Here is an 18,985-nt window from a genome sequence, read left to right on the forward strand (position 1 = left end):
TTCCTGAGCGGTACGACAGCTGCATGGTCCCATGGTGTTATACTTGCGTACTATTGTTTGTACAGATGAACGTGGTACCTTCAGGCGTTCGGAAATTGCCCCAAGGATGTAGCAGACTTGTGGAGGTCTACAATTTTTGGTTGATTTCTTTTGATTTTCCCATAATGTCAAGCAGAGGCACTGAGTTTGAAGATAGGCCTTGAAATACATCCACAGCTACACCTCCAATTGACTCAAATGATGTCAATTAGCCTATCAGAAGCTTCTAAAGCCATGACATCATTTTCTGGATTTTTCCAAGCTGTTTAAAAGGCACAGTCAACTTAGTGTATGTAAACTTCTGACCCACTGGAATTGTGATACAGTGAATTATAAGTGAAATAATCTGTCTAAAGAATTGTTGGAAAAATGACTTGTGTCATGCACGAAATAGATATCCTAACCGTCTTTCCAAAACTATAGTTTGTTAACAAGAAATTTGTGGAGTTGTTGAAAAACAAGTTTTAATGACTCTGAGCTAAGTGTATGTAAACTTCCAACTTCAACTGTAGGCACTTAACTTATTCCTGCTGACAGACAAAGACAGAGGTTGAAACACTGAAGAAAGAAATCACTTACCAACCCCCTCTGCCTGATCAAGGCATGGAGAAGACAGATCTCACTATTTCAAGGGATGGGGAGCACACATTTGGTCCACCTCATAACAAAACTCAAAATGTAGCTTTCCTTGCAATGGGGTAAATGACAAATTCACAGCACTTTATAAGAAACTTCTGGAAGTTATCCCACCGTGTCTGGGACTTCACACAAGTGTGCAAGCTCTTTGACTAAAATATCAGAGCGGGACAAGGTGTCGTCTCAACATGACTGATACACAAGGGGACACGTTGGCAGAAAAATGGACACTTTGCCACAGATCGTTTTGTTTAGGCGAAACATGACTTGAGATTGTAGTTTGTAGAACGTGACATTGAGCTGGTCTTGCTAACAGATTGAAACTATATACAGCCATTACAACAAATACATTACCATTATAGCTGCCGGGGATTGAAGTTCAAACTTAACCTAAATATGGAAATAAACAGAACAGTTCAGTTCAAAACACCAAGGAATGAAAATATGTATTAAAAGAAATGGAATGGGATCTTAAGCACTTACAAATGTCAAAAATATTGTACGAATTAGAATTCATAACATATGATATACGAATTGGATAACGTTGTACACGATTGGGCACAATTTTCAGGGACCCGTTTTGGCTTGTGAGGGCTACTTTCAAAACTACTGGCTGAAATTATACAGCCAGTATAATTAAAGAGCACCAAGACCAGATAAAAGCGTATCACGTATATTTTTGGTTTGTGACATCTTTAATGTGGCAAGTTAATATGTAAAGAACAACAACTCCCCAGCCTGTGCCAAGGTTTAAGGAAGAAAAACCTCTCAGCCATTATACATTCCCATAAGAAGCTCAGCAGCAGAAATACAAAACAGTATTTTACACCAAAAAATACAAACATCCATTTACAGGTAGGTAGTCAGTCAAGCAAGACTTGTTCGGGCGATGTCCTTTACAATTATTTCTTCATAATTTCTTCCTTTTTTTAAAAGTCTTCTAAAGACAATTTACAAGAAACATATGGTAAATATCCTTTTTATAGAAACAATCTGTAAAAAAACAAAAACAACATTCTATTGTCGTCCTCTGAGTTGACATAGAATTGAAACATATTTACCAAGGCATTTTCTCTGAATTAGGAACATCCACACTTGACCCCAATGGTAAATATACACCTGGACCACGTAAGAGTTGCTTCATTTGAGAATATGTTTGAAATGTGATATGTACAAAAGCTCATTCAGACCAATCCAAACCATCACTTTGTCTATTATTCTGAGCAATGCTGGTGACAGGACCTCTTCCTGGCAAAGGAAGGGTCCTCCAAGCTACAAATCCCCAGAGAAACAAAAGGACAAAATCAAACAAGACTTGATAGAATACAGTTGAGTACAAAAATAGAACATGAACAAGAGACAAATCAAAGACATCCCACTTGGAAGTGTAAACATATCCAATCTGCTACAGGTTATTAGGCTTTGGAGAAGTAGGGTCCTCAACATTGCTTTAGGAGCCCTATATAAAACTCTGGTTTGCAGTCCTCATTAAACCTTAGTGTCCATGAAAATGCAGGTCACATACAAATGTGGATTTCTTGCCGTTCAGATTCTTATATCAATGTGTATGGATAGAAGTTGGCTGGCACCTGTGATATGTTGCCATGGCACATTTCATCGTGTTGAAGCACCACAGTGTGGGATGTTGCATTCCAACAACAAGGATTTAGCTGCAGTTGAAACATACAGTAAAAGCAGGCCAAATTCTAGTCCCCGTTACGTGTGAAAGATGTATAAATCACAGCCAATGATGCCAACTGCATTGCATGCGAAGAATGTGTCTACAAAGCAACAGTCCACCACCAATTCTGACCATTTAACTTACAGTAAGCGTAGATCATCATTCTACACCTTCTCCCATTTTCATGTGAAAGACTATGGAGAACTTGGTTAGCTGACAGGTGTGATAAGTGTAAATGGCACTTAGCAAAATTATTGTTAAACGAAAAACATCCCCAGTCATCCAGTGTCAAGAGCAGAACATTGCGCATTTGCACATTTTCACTTCAAGAGCTTTTTTCCATTAAGACAGCTTGAAATTACAAGATAGACCAACTGCACCAACACAGAGACACTAGCTGCAGTGACATGTACCATTCCATCTTTTCAAGACAAGGGAGGAAGTGGAGGGGCTTGATGGTAGTCAGGTCCAGCTCCAAGGAGTGGCCTGGGTTTGTTCAGTCTTGTAGCAGTGGCTCAGATGTCCATGTAATCATCCTCCTCATCCCCATCGTCTGATTCACTCTCCAGAGAGGACTCCTGGCTGGAGGTCTCCTGCACCTCCAGGGCCGGCTGGCTCAGCGTCTCCTTCTTCACTGTGGCCGCCGACTGGGAGGACAGGATCACGTTCTGCACAGGAACAGGAGCAGAGAACAGCAGGGTTTAGTTTCACTGACAGACAGAGTGAGAAGACGGAAGGTTGCCAGAAAGATAGATAGGATAGAGAGAGAAATAGATAGGATAGGGAAAGAGAGAGATATAAATAGATAGGAGACAGCGATAGGATAGCGAGAGAGTGATACATAGATAGGATAGGGAGAGAGAGATAAATAGACAGGAGTCAGCGATAGGATAGCGAGAAAGCGATACATAGATAGGATAGGGAGAGAGAGAGATAAATAGATAGGAGACAGCGATAAGATAGCGAGAGAGCGATACATAGATAGGATAGGGAGAGAGAGATAAATAGATAGGAGTCAGCGATAGGATAGCGAGAGAGCGATACATAGATAGGATAGGGAGAGAGAGAGATAAATAGATAGGAGACAGCGATAGGATAGGGAGAGAGAGAGATAAATAGATAGGAGACAGCGATAAGATAGCGAGAGAGCGATACATAGATAGGATAGGGAGAGAGAGATAAATAGATAGGAGTCAGCGATAGATTAGCGAGAGAGCGATACATAGATAGGATAGGGAGAGAGATAGGGAGAGAGAGAGATAAATAGATAGGAGTCAGCGATAGGATAGGGAGAGAGAGAGATAAATAGATAGGAGACAGCGATAAGATAGCGAGAGAGCGATACATAGATAGGATAGGGAGAGAGAGATAAATAGGAGAAAGCGATAGGATAGCGAGAGAGCGATACATAGATAGGATAGGGAGAGAGAGATAAATAGATAGGAGACAGCGATAGGATAGCGAGAGAGCGATACATAGATAGGAGACAGCGATAGGATAGCGAGAGAGCGATACATAGATAGGATAGGGAGAGAGAGATAAATAGATAGGAGACAGCGATAGGATTGCGAGAGAGCGATACATAGATAGGATAGGGAGAGAGAGATAAATAGATAGGAGACAGCGATAGGATTGCGAGAGAGCGATACATAGATAGGATAGGGAGAGAGAGATAAATAGATAGGAGAGAGTGATAAGATATAGATATATAGGAGAGAGATAAATAGATAGGATAGCTAGAGAGCGATACATAGATAGGATAGCGAGAGAGCGATACATAGATAGGATAGCGAGAGAGCGATACATAGATAGGATAGCGAGAGAGCAATACATAGATAGGATAGGGAGAGAGAGAGATAAATAGATAGGAGAGAGAAAAATAGATAGGATAGGGAGAGAGAGATAAATAGATAGGAGAGAGTGATAAGATATAGATATATAGGAGAGAGATAAATAGATAGGATAGCTAGAGAGCAGTACATAGATAGGAGAGAGAAAAATAGATAAGAGAAAGGGAGAGAGAGAGAGAGCACCTTGAGTCTCTGCTTGGTTTCCTCTGAAATACTTCCTTTGGGGGAGAGCAGGGTGGGAGTAGGCGGGGTGACGGTGATCTCCGGGGGGAACTTGGTGACGGTGGAGGGGATGAAGAGCTTTGGCATGTTGGGGGGGATGCGTGAGCGGATACGACTAGGGTCCGACATCTTGGACTGCTCACTGCTGCCATATAGCTGCTGGTCTAAACAACAGAGGAGGTAGAGACAGATGGGACAGAGGAACATTATGATAACTTCTCACATGGATCCACCCCTTATTGGAATTCTTACTTGGTAATTCCTGGTTGTTCTTACCTGGGCAAGGTTGTGTGGTACTACAGGAAGCAGGCTCGTCATGGTACCAGCCTGCAGCCTCCTGCCCTGGGGACACAGTGGCCAACTTCATTTGTTGGCAAAGATGAGACTCCTGCTGTCTGTAGGACAGTCCCTCTGGGGGCTCCTCACGTTCCTCTGGAGAAATACAACCACATCACCTGTCACAATCCATACAGCATTCAAAACACATACACCAGCACAGTGAAGAAAGACAAGATGGCAGGCTCTCACTCATACTTCTGGGGTTGACAGAATAACCCATTTCAGACTGATTCATTATGCAGTGCACTATACTATAGCAACAATGTTTGCAATGACCAACATTAACATGAGCTTACTGGAAGACACATTTCATTTTTAATACACAGACAAACAAAGCCACTGATTTCAAACAGTGCTCCAGGCTGCCATAACAGATCTCACAACAAAAACTGGAGGAAAATAGGAAATACGAGGGAAAGTAATGCCTCAGCCTGCCTACGAGTTCCTCGTGTAGCATCGTTCAGTAGCGCTCGCAGCCCTGCCAGCATATACAATCATCCACTCTCTCTCTCTACCCGACCTCTTCATTCAGGTTGCCTGGGAAACCATTAGTAGATTTCAGTGTCAAGCTTCCTGATGCTGAGCATTGATCTCCTAAACCTCACACCTCATGTGTGCGCACTCATGTGGATGATACCCTCCTTAAATATTCAATGTACTCAACAATCAGGACGGTAAACTCCTGATCGGTAAACTCCTGCATCATCAGAAGAACAGTGTTCCCGGGTTAAAGACATATCATTATTTCAAACACTTCCATCTGTAAGTGTCAGATGTACTATGTACTAGGGAGACATTAGTGACTTACTAAACTAGAAATTCAATATTCAACCAGGTCATGATGTACAGAAGTTACATAACACAGCTCTGGGTGGGCAAGTGTGCCCCTTGCTGGCTGGCTATCTAATTACACAGAGACAGAGACAAACAGAGAGCGAAAGAAACAGAGCGAGGGAGAAAAGCTCTGACAGTTCAATCTGTCCTCCTCCACTAGAGAAGCAGGTACAAAGCAGGGAATCATCAACTGCAGATACAACACCGTGAAAAAAACAACAGTTTGTAGCTAACTTACTGTGGCTGTTACAAATCTATTCACGTTACAATATATTCTCCAAAGAAGATCCACACAATTTTAATGAAATGCTTGATGAACTTATCCTCTTTGTAGCAGCATATTTTAAACACATTCTTTTTTATCAGACCAGTGTACCAGGCAGTGTTACTGTTGTGTTTTATGAAATGTACTGCAAGAGGAGGGAGGAAAGAAACTGACCTGTTTGGGGGTGGAAGGCCATAGTTGAAGCAGGGTGGACAGGCAGGGGGGCTCTCCTGTGCTGGGGCTGACAATGCTCGTGGGAGCCGCTGGCTGGAGGTCTGGGCACCTTGCCAAGGGGCTCGTACTGGAGTTTGGCTTGGCTATCCTGGACAGACAGGGGGTGGCAGGCAGCGTGACTGAGCAGGACCGGGGTGGGCAGAGAGGCAGGGAAGAAGATGTCGCGGTGATCCTTGGAGTACTTAGGTGTTGTCGGGGCATCACTGGCAGACTGATAAAGATAAAGACAGAGTGGCAGTAAGGAGGAGGAGCCTGACGGAGTAGAATCTTCTTTCCCCTATACATAGAACCGCAGTAGAAACAGTTTGAGTCATTATAACCAACACCATCTCACTGTTCACACACAAAAAAAATGACCTTCATTACAATTACACTGACTCAACGCTAGAGCGGTGTCCTGTGGAGGTCTCAGGGGGTCTGAGGCTTACTTTTCTGTGTGGAACCTGTAGTGTGTGGAGTCAGACTGGGCAAGCATGCAGGCTGCTGGAGGGGGATCTGCCACCACAGGAACACAACTCCAGGACTCCACCCCCCGACCCTACCTGCCACTCTCCCATGTGTGTTTATGAGGACTACTCATAAACACAAGACCTGCACAAACAACCTGTGACAAGAGCCACCCTGCTCCCACAGCTGCTGTCATGGCAACTGGAAGAACACAGCCAATGGAAAATGGCATGAATACAGTTTCCGTTCGGTTTTCCCTCAAATAGGAAAGCTTTAGACTGAACGCCACGGACACATTGGATAGCTGGGAAGGAGGAATTCGAGGCAGGGCACTGATAATGATATACAGCAGTAGTAAAGCTAATCAAATGAAGGTAAGAAGTCAGAGGGTCCGTGTAATTTCATCTCACTTTAAAGAGTCAAACCAAATGAATGCACAAGATGGAGTATAGATGATTTTATATAATCTTATCATGACTCATGTCCAGGTTAAAGTTGGAATCCATTGCGGTGAAACTGAAACGTCCATTTGCTATATTACAATAACAAAGATATTACTTCAAACACCGAACGCGGTTTTATTCTCTCGGACATCATTTCATGCGAGATAGAAGAGGATGTACTAAGACTTGTTTAATTTATTACTTTGCCGAATGTTCATCTCCTTTTCAAAAACAAAACCAAAACAATAACAAATGTGCCCGGGGGGGCGATCACTGGCACAGTTTCACCTTTAAGGTAACATGACTATCAGGTTGCCACACAACACAAGGTTAGTCTGGATCAGTCAACTGATCTACCAATAACATAGCTCACTTGGTATTTTTCTCAGAATCCCACTGCAGGGATTTATAGTCAAATCCTGCTCCGAGTTGTTTATTACGAGGCTCCATGAGGGATTCACACAGGCTTCAACAAACCAACCAACCAACCAGACCTCCAGCTGCAACAGGCCCACATCTCAGCTCAACACAGACCAACAGCAGCTCCTACAGGGTTCCATTGCTAGCTTTGAATTATACATAAAAGGAACACAATAAAGACCGTTTGCTCTGGGAATAAGTACCTGAGAGCACTGCAGCAGACTCTTCCGTGTAGCCTCGTTGTTGTTTCTACCATTCATTGAGTATCAAATCAAGACTGCTTACAGCCAGGCTGGTTTCAAAGTGGGTGGTCCCTTCTGCAATTATTGAGATGGGGTTTAAAAAGCAGCTTATCAGTTCTGTGTATGTCATCTCCTGTTCTGATAATATTTCTCCAAGTTATCTTTACTCCAAATAACTTAGTTCAAGGGCTGTCATTGTTTCTTTGAGACCTGAAGCTCCATATTCTTCATCGACTTTGGCAGGTGGCACTGAAGGCTTTGAGATGTGACCCGACTTCTTGGTAAGGAGGACAGAGTGCAAATGAGACCAAGGCCGCCCACAAAATGTTGCAAATCAGTCCCAAGTAAATGGATGGATGAAACAGCAAGATATTAAAAAGAATCCTGTCAATACACGACTAGCAGATCCTCCCACCCACATGAGTAACAACCAGGCCCCTGCAGGGGAGTTGCTTAGCCTTATGCCAACCTCCTTTTTCCAGGTGTCAGCTCTGTCTCAAAGACCACATAGCCCAGCAGTACAATAATTTTGATACATTAACAATGGCAACTCATTATAATTGAGTGTCTAGATATAAACTCATTATTTTCAGGCTCAGTAAAATGTAATCCCTATACACAAGAGAGGGCTCACAGTGGGCTCAATCGGTTTGGTGATTAGGCTACGTTGTATGAATCTTCTGTCTCCGTTCACAGGTGTGACTCAGTCATCTAGATTTGTGCACCTGAGAGAGCATAAAGTGGGTAGGTGGCAGGGAGCAGGGGATCACCCCAAACAGTCATTTTCTGCTCTGCTATATTAGCCCCATATACATGGTCTTCAGAAAGTATTGATAGACCATTACTTATTCCACATTTTGTTTTGTTACAGCCTGAATTCAAAATGGATCACTTAAAAAAAAATCTATATATCTACACATACAATACCCCATAATGACAAAGTGAAAACATGTTTTAGAAATGTTTGCAAAAATTAAATACAGAATCTTCACAATACAGAAATCTGCCAATACAATACGTTAAAATCACCTTTGTCATCGATTGCAGCTTTGAGTCTTTCTGGGTAAGTCTAAGAGCGTTCCACACCTGGATTGTACAGAATTAAAATTCTTCAAGCTCTGTTAAGTTGGTTGTTGATCATTGCTAGACATCCATTTTCAAGTCTTGCCATTGATTTTCAAGCCGATTTAAGTCAAAACTGTAACTTCGCCACTTAGGAACATTCAATGTCGTCTTGGTAAGCACCTCCAGTGTATATTTGGCCTTGTGTTTTCCTCTAGGATGTTGCCTGTGCTAAGCTCTATTCCGTTTATTTTTATCCTAAAAAACTCCCTAGTCCTTGTCAATGACACGCATACCCATAACATGATGCAGCCACCACCATGCTTGAAAATATGATGAGTGATACACAGTGACACGTTGTGTTTGCCCCAAACATAACGTTTTGTATTCAGGACATAATTTCTGTGGCACATTTTTTGCAGTTTTACTTTAGTGTCTTATTGCAAACAAGATGTATGTTTCAGAATGTTTATTCTGTACAGGCTTCTTCTTTTCAATCTGTCATTTAGGTTAGTATTGTGGATTATCTACAATGTTGTTGATCCATCCTCAGATTTCAACTATCACAGCCAAACCATTCGCCTCATTGTGAAATCCCTCTCCGGCAACGGAGTTAGGAAGGGTTCCTGTGTCTTTGCAGTGAATAGGTGTATTGGTACACCATCCAAAGTGTAATGAATAACGTCACCATGTTCAAAGGGATACTCAAATTCTGCTTTTATATTTACCCTTCTACCAACTACCAACTTCTTTGCGAGGCATTAGAAAACCTCCATGGTCTTTGTGGTTGAAATTCACTGCTTGACTGGGGGACCTTACAGATAATTGTATGTGTGGGGTACAAAGAAAGTAGGTAGTCATAAAAAATCATGTTAAACACTATTATTGAGTCCATGCAATGTATTATACAACTTGTTAAGCAAATTGGTACTCCTGAACTCATTTAGGCTTGCCATTTACTGACATTTCAGCTTTACATTTTTTTATCAATATGTAAACATTTTAAATTATGGGGTATTATGTGTAGGCCAGTGGCACCAATTCTCAATTTAATCCATTTTAAATTCAGGCTCAAACAAAATGTGGAAAAGTTCAAGGGGTGTACTTTCTGAAGGCACTGTATTGGGCCTTACAAATAACAACCACTAGAATAGTAACTAGACCTTGCATAGAAACAACAATGTCAACTCAATCTAAAACATGGATTAGTGAGAAAAATCACATAGGAAACCTAGATGTGGTGTGATAAATGGGACACACTGATGACAACTGACCACATGCACACTGTTATGAAACCATCCTGCTTGTATCCAGCATCAAAGTCTTATCTACATTATGACTTATGATGCACACATACACAGAGCCTTTATAAGGCCATGATCACAACCCTTATCTGTATACATTTGGCTAAATAACTGTCAATTGTGAGCTATAGTAGCCTACCCATCGTTTTCTCCCTTTAGTATGCCGTACTGTGGTTTACATTACTGAGACAACAGGATGAGAGACCCTAGCCGGATGTGGAGGCAGTGGGATGGGGGCTCAGTGACTACCCACAGATGAGGCAGAAGAACTGATGATTTTTATAAAGAATGTGAGAGATAAACACAAAGCTCAGCTGAAATGATTATAGGTTCGTGTGAGCATCACGCAACAAAGCTATTAGAACAGGCTTTTTCCCCAGTTTCACATTCAATATCACTAGCATTTTCATTTTAATTTGACTGTGTCTCGCGTCTCTGCATATGGCTGCAGAATAAACTTGTGTTAAATTCTCCATTTCGAATTCAAAATGTACCATTTCCTTTCATGTGCAAATAAGCAGTGCTGCACATATCAATGGTAATACTCAGTTCAAACCAATAACAAGTTCTGCAACCACTGTGTGAAGACAGAGGACAAAAGGGAACATTCTCCCTGCACCTGGGGTTATTTTAAGCACAGGCAGGATGGTGCAGAGAAGAAAGCCCTGGGATTTACCCAGCAAGAACACAGCTCATCTTACTACAGTCAGACACGGCATGTTAATAGCTCACACCGTCTCACGTGCTCTATGGAAGAGAGAAGAATGTCAGTCCATTAGGAAACTCAAAACTATGATCTAGTTGACAGCTTCTGCAGCCAGTCACTGCTGTGTTGCCCGCCCATGGCGCTCTGCAGGCTTCACAAGCTAACAGCACAGCACCCAAATAAGGGCAAACAGAACTAGCACAACTCCCCAGCAGACAGTTCAGCTAGTTATTTCCCCTCAGTTAGGCAACAGAGCGAAACAAGGCTGCAGTGAATGGGTCCCAACAGCTGTAGTCTTATTGTGTCAATAAACTGAGACCCTCAATCTAAAAGGACTGTCTTTCCTATACAGTCAGAGACACTAGCAGTCAGACATTGAGTAGAGTGTATTATTTGGCATTTGAGTAATTGAAACTCAATTGACACATACAGTGCATTCGGAAAGTATTCAGACCCCTTGACTTTTTCCACATTTTGTTAGGTTACAGCCTTATTCTAAAATGAAATAAATAAATAATTTCCCTCAATCTCCACACAATACCCCATAATGACAAATTGGAAACGTTTGCAAATGTATATAAAAAAAAAACGGAAATACTTTATTTACATAAGTATTCAGACACTTTGCTATAAGACTCGAAATAGAGCTCAGGTGCATCTTGTTTCCCATTGACCAACCTTGAAATATTTGGAGTCCACCTGTGGTAAATTCAATTGATTGGACATCATTTGGAAAGGCACACACCTGTCTATAAGATCCCACAATTGATAGTGTATGCATGTCAGAGCAAAAACCAATTTCGAAGGAATTGTCCGTAGAGCTCCGAGACAGGATTGTGTCGAGGCACAGATCTGGTGAAGGGCAAAAAAAAAAAAAAAAAGGTACTCCACATTGAAGGTCCCCAGAACACAGAGGCCTCCATCATTCTTAAATGAAAGAAGTTTGGCACCACCAAGACTTCCTAGAGCTGGCCGCCCAGGCAAACTGAGCAATCAGGGGTGAAGGGCCTTGGTCAGGGAGGAGACCAAGAACTCGATGGTCACTCTGACAGAGCTCCAGAGTTTCTCTGTGGAGATGGGAGAATCTTCCGGATGGACAACCATCTCTGCAGCACTCCACCAATCAGGCATTTACGGTAGAGTGGCCAGACGGAAGCCACTCCTCAGTAAAAGGCACATGACAGCCCACTTGGAGTTTGCCAAAAGGCACCTAAAGGACTCTCAGACCAGCAGAAACAAGATTCTCCGGTCTGATGAAACCAAGATTGAACTCTTTGGCCTGAATGCCAAGGGTCACGTCTGGGAGGAAACCTGGCACCATCCCTACAGTAAAGCATGGTGGTGGCAGCATCATGTGATGGGGATGTTTCTCAGCCGCAGGGACAGGGAGACTAGTCAGGATAAAGGAAAAGATGAACGGAACAAAGTACGGAGAGATCATTGATGAAAACCTACTTCAGAGCGCTCAGGACCTCAGACTGGGGCGAAGGTTCACCTTCCAACAGGACAACGACCCTAAGCACACAGCCAAGACAACGCAGGAGTGGCTTCGGGACAAGACGCTGAATGTCCTTGAGTGACCCAGCCAGAGCCCGGACTGCGGGATGCTGGCCTTCTGATAAACTTGGATTGGAACACAGGAGATGATGGTTTTACATTTACATTTAAGTCATTTAGCAGACGCTCTTATCCAGAGCGACTTACAAATTGGTGCATTCACCTTATGACATCCAGTGGGTTGCTGATAATGGGCCTCTGTACGCCTACGTAGATATTCCATTAAAAATAAAAATCAGACGTTTCCAGCTAAAATAGTCATTTACAACATTAATGTCTCCACTGTATTTCTGATCAATTTGATATTATTTTAATGGACAAAAATGTGATTTTCTTTCAAAAACAAGGAAATATCTAAGTGACCCCAAACATTTGAATGATAGTGTATATTTTTACAAATTTGCAAAGATTTGTGTGTAGATGAATGTGGAAAAAGTCAAGGGGTCTAAATACTTTCTGAATGCACTGTACAATGTAGTTGCAAACGGGTGCTTTGAACACAATAGAAAGTGGTTCAAAGTGGTTCAAAGATAAGTTACCTTAGGGGAAAATAGTGAAATGACACAATGTGTAGTGCAAACAGAGTAGAGGCACAGACATGCTACAACATCAAGAAATAAACAAACATGGATCAAAATGGATAACGTATCTATTCAAAACGGTTTGTTCCCAGAAAGGAAAGAGGAAGTGACACAACAGAATGTGTCATGATTAACAATCATTGCTTTTCCCATATTTAGTGAGTAGTGTACAGTATCATTCCCCCAGGGCACCTATCCATGGCTGACAAGTTTCAAGTAGTACTGGGGAATTATTTAGATCTAGCTCAACATCTTGAGTAGCGGATGGGGAAGACAAGACGCAATCAACCTCAAGTTTTACTTGAATTGTGGGACCACACATCCCTCGAATAGCTTCAATCAAAGCCCAGATAAATTGAAGAGAAGCCCTGGCAGTGGAAGAACTTTCCAGTCAGATGAGCGGATGAAACAAATAAGAATATGATATCTGGATAATCTGGGGTAGATCAATTACTGACCAGTGCTTTAATTCAACTGGAATCATGGGATATATGGACATATTGAATGTTTACATTTGTGAGTGTTGTGTTTGTATGGGGTCCATGTACATGTAGAGTATATGCATGAAATATGCATGGCGTGTGTGCGTGTGCGTGTGCGTGTGCGTGTGCGTGTGCGTGTGTGTGTGTGTGTGTGTGGGCCAGGTCATCCTCCTACCTGTCGTTGTGCTGATGTGGCCATCTGTATCTGGCAGAACTTCACTGCTTGGTCCAGCGCCACATCCTCGTCCACCTGTCCACACCATGAGAACAGAGACGATCAGAGCAGAACAACACATTCTTACACCGTTCATACAGCCACGTTAGCACCAATGATTCAGCTCCGGATGGCTAACACATAGCAAAGGGCCTTAGTGTTTCCACTAAGCGCCACCTAAACAGCTGGTAATGTACATATTTTTGGCCAACTACTTATTTAACTTCATAAATGATCTAGGTTTATTTTTTATTTAAAATGTTCAATTTGCTAGTCATAAAAGTCCGTATAGCCTTTTCCCGGCAGGTGCCGATGCAGTCGGCTCGAGGAGCTACGTTATTTCCTCAGACCGACAGACGAGGATACGGTGTGATGTCTGTGTGATAACCAGCATCGTGTTGCTGATTTGATGAACTGCCTGGTATTGACTGTTGCAATGCAAATTAGAATCTGTTGCTGTTTGTGAATTAATGCTTTGATTTTGACCTGCACTATCTCTCTCAAAAGGGAATAACAGGAAGCAAGTTTGTATAACCTGCTTTTTTCCACATTTTGTTACGTTACAGCCTTATTCTAAAACTGATTCAATTGTTTTTCCCCCCTCATCAATCTACACATAATACCCCAAAATGACAAAGCAATAACAGGTTTTTAGAAATGTTATCAAATTTATTTAAAACGAAACTGAATAATGACATTTACATAAGTAGCCTTTAATATTTTGCTCAGTAAAGATTGTCAGATGGCTCCATATGCTTTGCTAATCAAATCACCCAGTTAATTAGTGTGCATGCACACCAGGGGAGAACGACTGCCCCCTCTCATTGAAGTGACAAAGTTCAAGGCTGACTCCGGTACTGCAGGCATTGTTTTCCGATAACAGGACACCCCATTATCGTGAATGGGAAAATGGCAATCTTCGTGGTCCATCTTTGTGTAAATAAATACATATTTTGAAGACAATCATGGTACAAATAATTGTTTGTATTACCGGCAATGCCCATGGACCCCTTTAGACAGCCCTGGAAATACCCTGGCTGAATACTTTTTATTTATTTGGCTGGCTACTCCATGTACTTAAGTAAAACACCATAGTAATAGGAGCTGTAGTAATAGGAGAAAGTAGCCCTCATTAGGCCTCTCTCTGTGGAGGCTGTCTGCTCTCTGTCTGTCAGTCAGTAGATGTGTGCCTCTGTTTATTTTATTTAACTAGGCAATTTAGTTAACAACAAATTCGTATTTACAATGACGGCCTACCCCGGCCAAACCCGGACGACGCTCTGCCAATTGTGCGCCGCACTATGGGACTCCCAATCACGGCCGGATGTGATACAGTCTGGATTCTAGCCAGGGACTGTAGTGACGACTCTTGCACTGAGATGCAGTGCCATAGACCACTGCGCTCTGTGTGTGGAAGTCAGGAAGCTGATGCTGCTACACATGGAGTAGCACAAATGGAGTACTAATGGAGTAGCACACATGAAAGTAAGCCTCCATGTTCACATATCTCTCAAACAAGCTACTTTATTATGTGGTGTTAAAAACATATTGGTTCTGCATTGACGAACTACTGAAAGAGCTACTTCCTGTGCTTGGCACTCCTACAGTGCCTTGCGAAAGTATTCGGCCCCCTTGAACTTTGCGACCTTTTGCCACATTTTAGGCTTCAAACATATAAAAAAAAATTTTTTGAAGAATCAACAACAAGTGGGACTCAATCAAGTGGACTCAATCAAGTGGAACAACATTTATTGGATATTTCAAACTTTTTTAACAAATCAAAAAATGAAAAATTGGGCATGCAAAATTATTCAGCCCCCTTAAGTTAATACTTTGTAGCGCCAACTTTTGCTGCGATTACAGCTGTAAGTCGCTTGGGGTATGTCTCTATCAGTTATGCACATCGAGAGACCAAATTTTTTCCCCATTCCTCCTTGCAAAACAGCTCGACCTCAGTGATGTTGGATGGAGAGCATTTGTGAACAGCAGTTTTCAGTTCTTTCCACAGATTCTCAATTTGATTCAGGTCTTGAACTTTGACTTGGCCATTCTAACACCTGGATATGTTTATTTTTGAACCATTCCATTGTAGATTTTGCTTTATGTTTTGGATCATTGTCTTGTTGGAAGAGAAATCTCCGTCCCAGTCTCAGGTCTTTTGCAGACTCCATCAGGTTTTCTTCCAGAATGGTCCTGTACTTGGCTCCATCCATCTTCCCATCAATTTTAACCATCTTCCCTGTCCCTGCTGAAGAAAAGCAGGCCCAAACCATGATGCTGCCACCACCATGTTTGACAGTGGGGATGGTGTGTTCAGGGTGATGAGCTGTGTTGCTTTTACGCCAAACATAACGTTTTGCATTGTTGCCAAAAAGTTCAATTTTGGTTTCATCTGACCAGAGCACCTTCTCCCACATGTTTGGTGTGTCTCCCAGGTGGCTTGTGGCAAACTTTAAACGACACTTTTTATGGATATCTTTAAGAAATGGATTTCTTCTTGCCACTCTTCCATAAAGGCCAGATTTGTGCAATATACGACTGATTGTTGTCCTATGGACAGAGTCTCCCACCTCAGCTGTAGATCTCTGCAGTTCATCCAGAGTGATCATGGGCCTCTTGGCTGCATCTCTGATCAGTCTTCTCCTTGTATGAGCTGAAAGTTTAGAGGGACGGCCAGGTCTTGGTAGATTTGCAGTGGTCTGATACTCCTTCCATTTCAATATTATCGCTTGCACAGTGCTCCTTGGGATGTTTAAAGCTTGGGAAATCTTTTTGTATCCAAATCCAGCTTTAAACTTCTTCACAACAGTATCTCGGACCTGCCTGGTGTGTTCCTTGTTCTTCATGATGCTCTCTGCGCTTTTAACGGACCTCTGAGACTATCACAGTGCAGGTGCATTTATACGGAGACTTGATTACATACAGGTGGATTGTAATTATCATCATTAGTCATTTAGGTCAACATTGGATCATTCAGAGATCCTCACTGAACTTCTGGAGAGAGTTTGCTGCACTGAAAGTAAAGGGGCTGAATAATTTTGCACGCCCAATTTTTCAGTTTTTGATTTGTTAAAAAAGTTTGAAATATCCAATAAATGTCGTTCCACTTCATGATTGTGTCCCACTTGTTGTTGATTCTTCACAAAAAAATAGTTTTATATCTTTATGTTTGAAGCCTGAAATGTGGCAAAAGGTCGCAAAGTTCAAGGGGGCCGAATACTTTCGCAAGGCACTGTATATTGAACATAATAAATGGCTTCTGGATGTGTACCAAACTCACTAAAAGTGGCAGTAATAAAGCCCCTCTTGAAAAAGCCAAACATTGACCTGAAAAATAAAAATATGCCAATATCGAATCTCCCATTCCTCTCAAAATGTTTAGAAAAAGCAGTTGCACAGCAACTCACTGCCTTCCCAAAGACAAATAATATATACAAAACGCTTCAGTCTGGTTTTAGACCTCATCATAGCACTGAGACTGCACTCGTGAAGGTTGTAAATGACCTTTTAATGGCGTCAGACCAAGGCTCTGCAAAGTGCTGCTTTTGACACCATCTCCACCACATTTTTTTTGGTCTACACGGACAAGTTCTAGCCGGGTTCAGATCTTATCTGTCAGAAAGATATCAGTTAGTCTCTGTGGATGGTTTGTCCTCTGACAAATCAGTTGTAAATGTTGGTGTTCCTCAAGGTTCTGTTATCAAATGTAATTGTATTTGTAACATACACATGTCTAGCAGATGTTATTGCGGGTGTAGTGAAATGCTTGGGTTTCTAGCTCCAACAGTGCAGTAATATCTCACAATTCACAGCAATACACACATCCTAAACGTAAAATAATGAAATTAAGGAATATCTAAATATTAGTATTAGCAATGTCGGACTGGCATAGACTAAATACAGTAGAATAAATATGAGATGAGTAAAGCAAATGTGACTAGTGTTCCATTATTAAAATGGACAGTGAATTCAAGTCCATAAATAAAGGGTCAGCAGCCTCTAAGGTGCAGTGTTACGTAACCGGGTGAAAGCTGTTTAACAGTCTGATGGCCTTGAGATAGATAGAAGCGGTCCTTCAGTCTTTGATGCACCTGTACAGACCTAGTCTTCTGGATGATAGAGGGGTGAACAGGCAGTGGCTCGGGTGGTTGATGTCCTTGATCTTTTTGGCCTTCCTGTGACATTGGGTGCTGTAGGTGTCCTGGAGGGCAGGTAGTTTGCCCCCGAATATGCGTTGGGCAAACCACACCACCCTCTTGAGAGCCCTGTGGTTGCGGGCATTGCAGTTGCCATACCAGGCAGTGATACAGTCCAACAGGATGCTCTCAATTGTACATCTGTAAATGTTTGTGAGGGTTTTGCCAAGACAAATTTCTGCAGCCTCCTGAGGTTGAAGAAGCGCTGTTGCGCCTTCCTCACCACACTGTCTGTGTGTGTGGACTATTTCAGATCGTCAGTGAACAGGGAGTACAGGAGGGGGCTGAGCAGACGCCATTGTGGGGCCCCAGTGTTGAGGATCAGCAAAGTGGAGGTGTTGTCTCCTACCTTCATCAGCTGGGGGTGGCTGTCAGGAAGTCCATGACTCAGTTACACTGGGCAGGGTTCAGACCCAGGGCCCTGAGCTTAATGATGAGCTTGGAGGGTACTATGGTGTTGAATGCTGGGCTATAGTAAATTAAGACCATTGAAGAGCATTTTTACATAGGTATTCCTCTGTTGATCTATTGGGGCGGTAAGCAAACTGAAATGGGTCTAGGGTGTCAGGTAAGATAGAGGTGATATGATCGTTAACTAGATTCTCAAAACACTTCATGACAGAAGTGAGTGCTATGGGGCTATTAGTAATTTAGTTCAGTTCCCTTTGCTTTCTTGGGTACAGGAACAATGGTGGACATCTTGAAGTAAGTGGGGACAGCAGAATGGGATAGGGAGAGATTGAATATGTCCGTAAACGCTTCAGCCAGCTGGTCTGTGCATGCTCCGAGGACGCAGCTAGGGACGCCGTCTGGGCTGGCATCCTTGCGAGGGTTAACACGCTAAAACACGCGTCGGTGACACTGTGTTATCCTCAAAGCGGGCAAAGGTGTTTAGCATGTCCTGAAGCAAGATGTTGGTGTCCGTGATGTGGATGGTTTTCCCTTTGAAGTCCGTGATTGGCTGTAGACCCTGCCACATACGTCTCATGTCTGAGCCGTTGAATTGCGACACCACTTTGTCTCCATACCAACGTTTTGCCTGTTTGATTGCCTTAGGAAGGGAATAACTACACTGTTTGTATTCGGCCATATTCCCAGTCACCTTGCCATGGTTAAATGCGGTGGTTCGCGCTTTCAGTTTTGTGCAAATGCAGTCATCTATCCACCGTTTCTGGTTAGGGTAGGTTTTAATAGTCACAGTGGGTACAACATCTCCTATACACTTCCTGAT

At 42.4% G+C, this 18,985-nt stretch overlaps 1 protein-coding gene across 5 annotated transcripts in view; it reads right to left on the minus strand.

The window, feature by feature from the left end:
* Window positions 1-1,351: 1,351 nt before the first annotated feature.
* Window positions 1,352-18,985, minus strand: part of LOC124034346 (calcineurin-binding protein cabin-1-like) — a 61,371-nt gene continuing 43,737 nt past the window's right edge. For all 5 annotated transcript variants that reach the window (XM_046347428.1, XM_046347427.1, XM_046347425.1 and 2 more), the window contains 5 exons: window positions 13,520-13,594; window positions 6,041-6,311; window positions 4,705-4,860; window positions 4,390-4,592; window positions 1,352-3,024 (listed from right to left, as the gene is read on the minus strand). In XM_046347428.1, coding sequence (XP_046203384.1) covers window positions 2,872-3,024; window positions 4,390-4,592; window positions 4,705-4,860; window positions 6,041-6,311; window positions 13,520-13,594 — 858 coding nt within the window. In that variant the 3' untranslated portion in view covers window positions 1,352-2,871. The remainder of the gene's footprint in view (window positions 3,025-4,389; window positions 4,593-4,704; window positions 4,861-6,040; window positions 6,312-13,519; window positions 13,595-18,985) is intronic.

The sequence above is a fragment of the Oncorhynchus gorbuscha genome, linkage group LG04 (assembly GCF_021184085.1).
Source record: "Oncorhynchus gorbuscha isolate QuinsamMale2020 ecotype Even-year linkage group LG04, OgorEven_v1.0, whole genome shotgun sequence".
Lineage (NCBI taxonomy): Eukaryota > Metazoa > Chordata > Actinopteri > Salmoniformes > Salmonidae > Oncorhynchus > Oncorhynchus gorbuscha.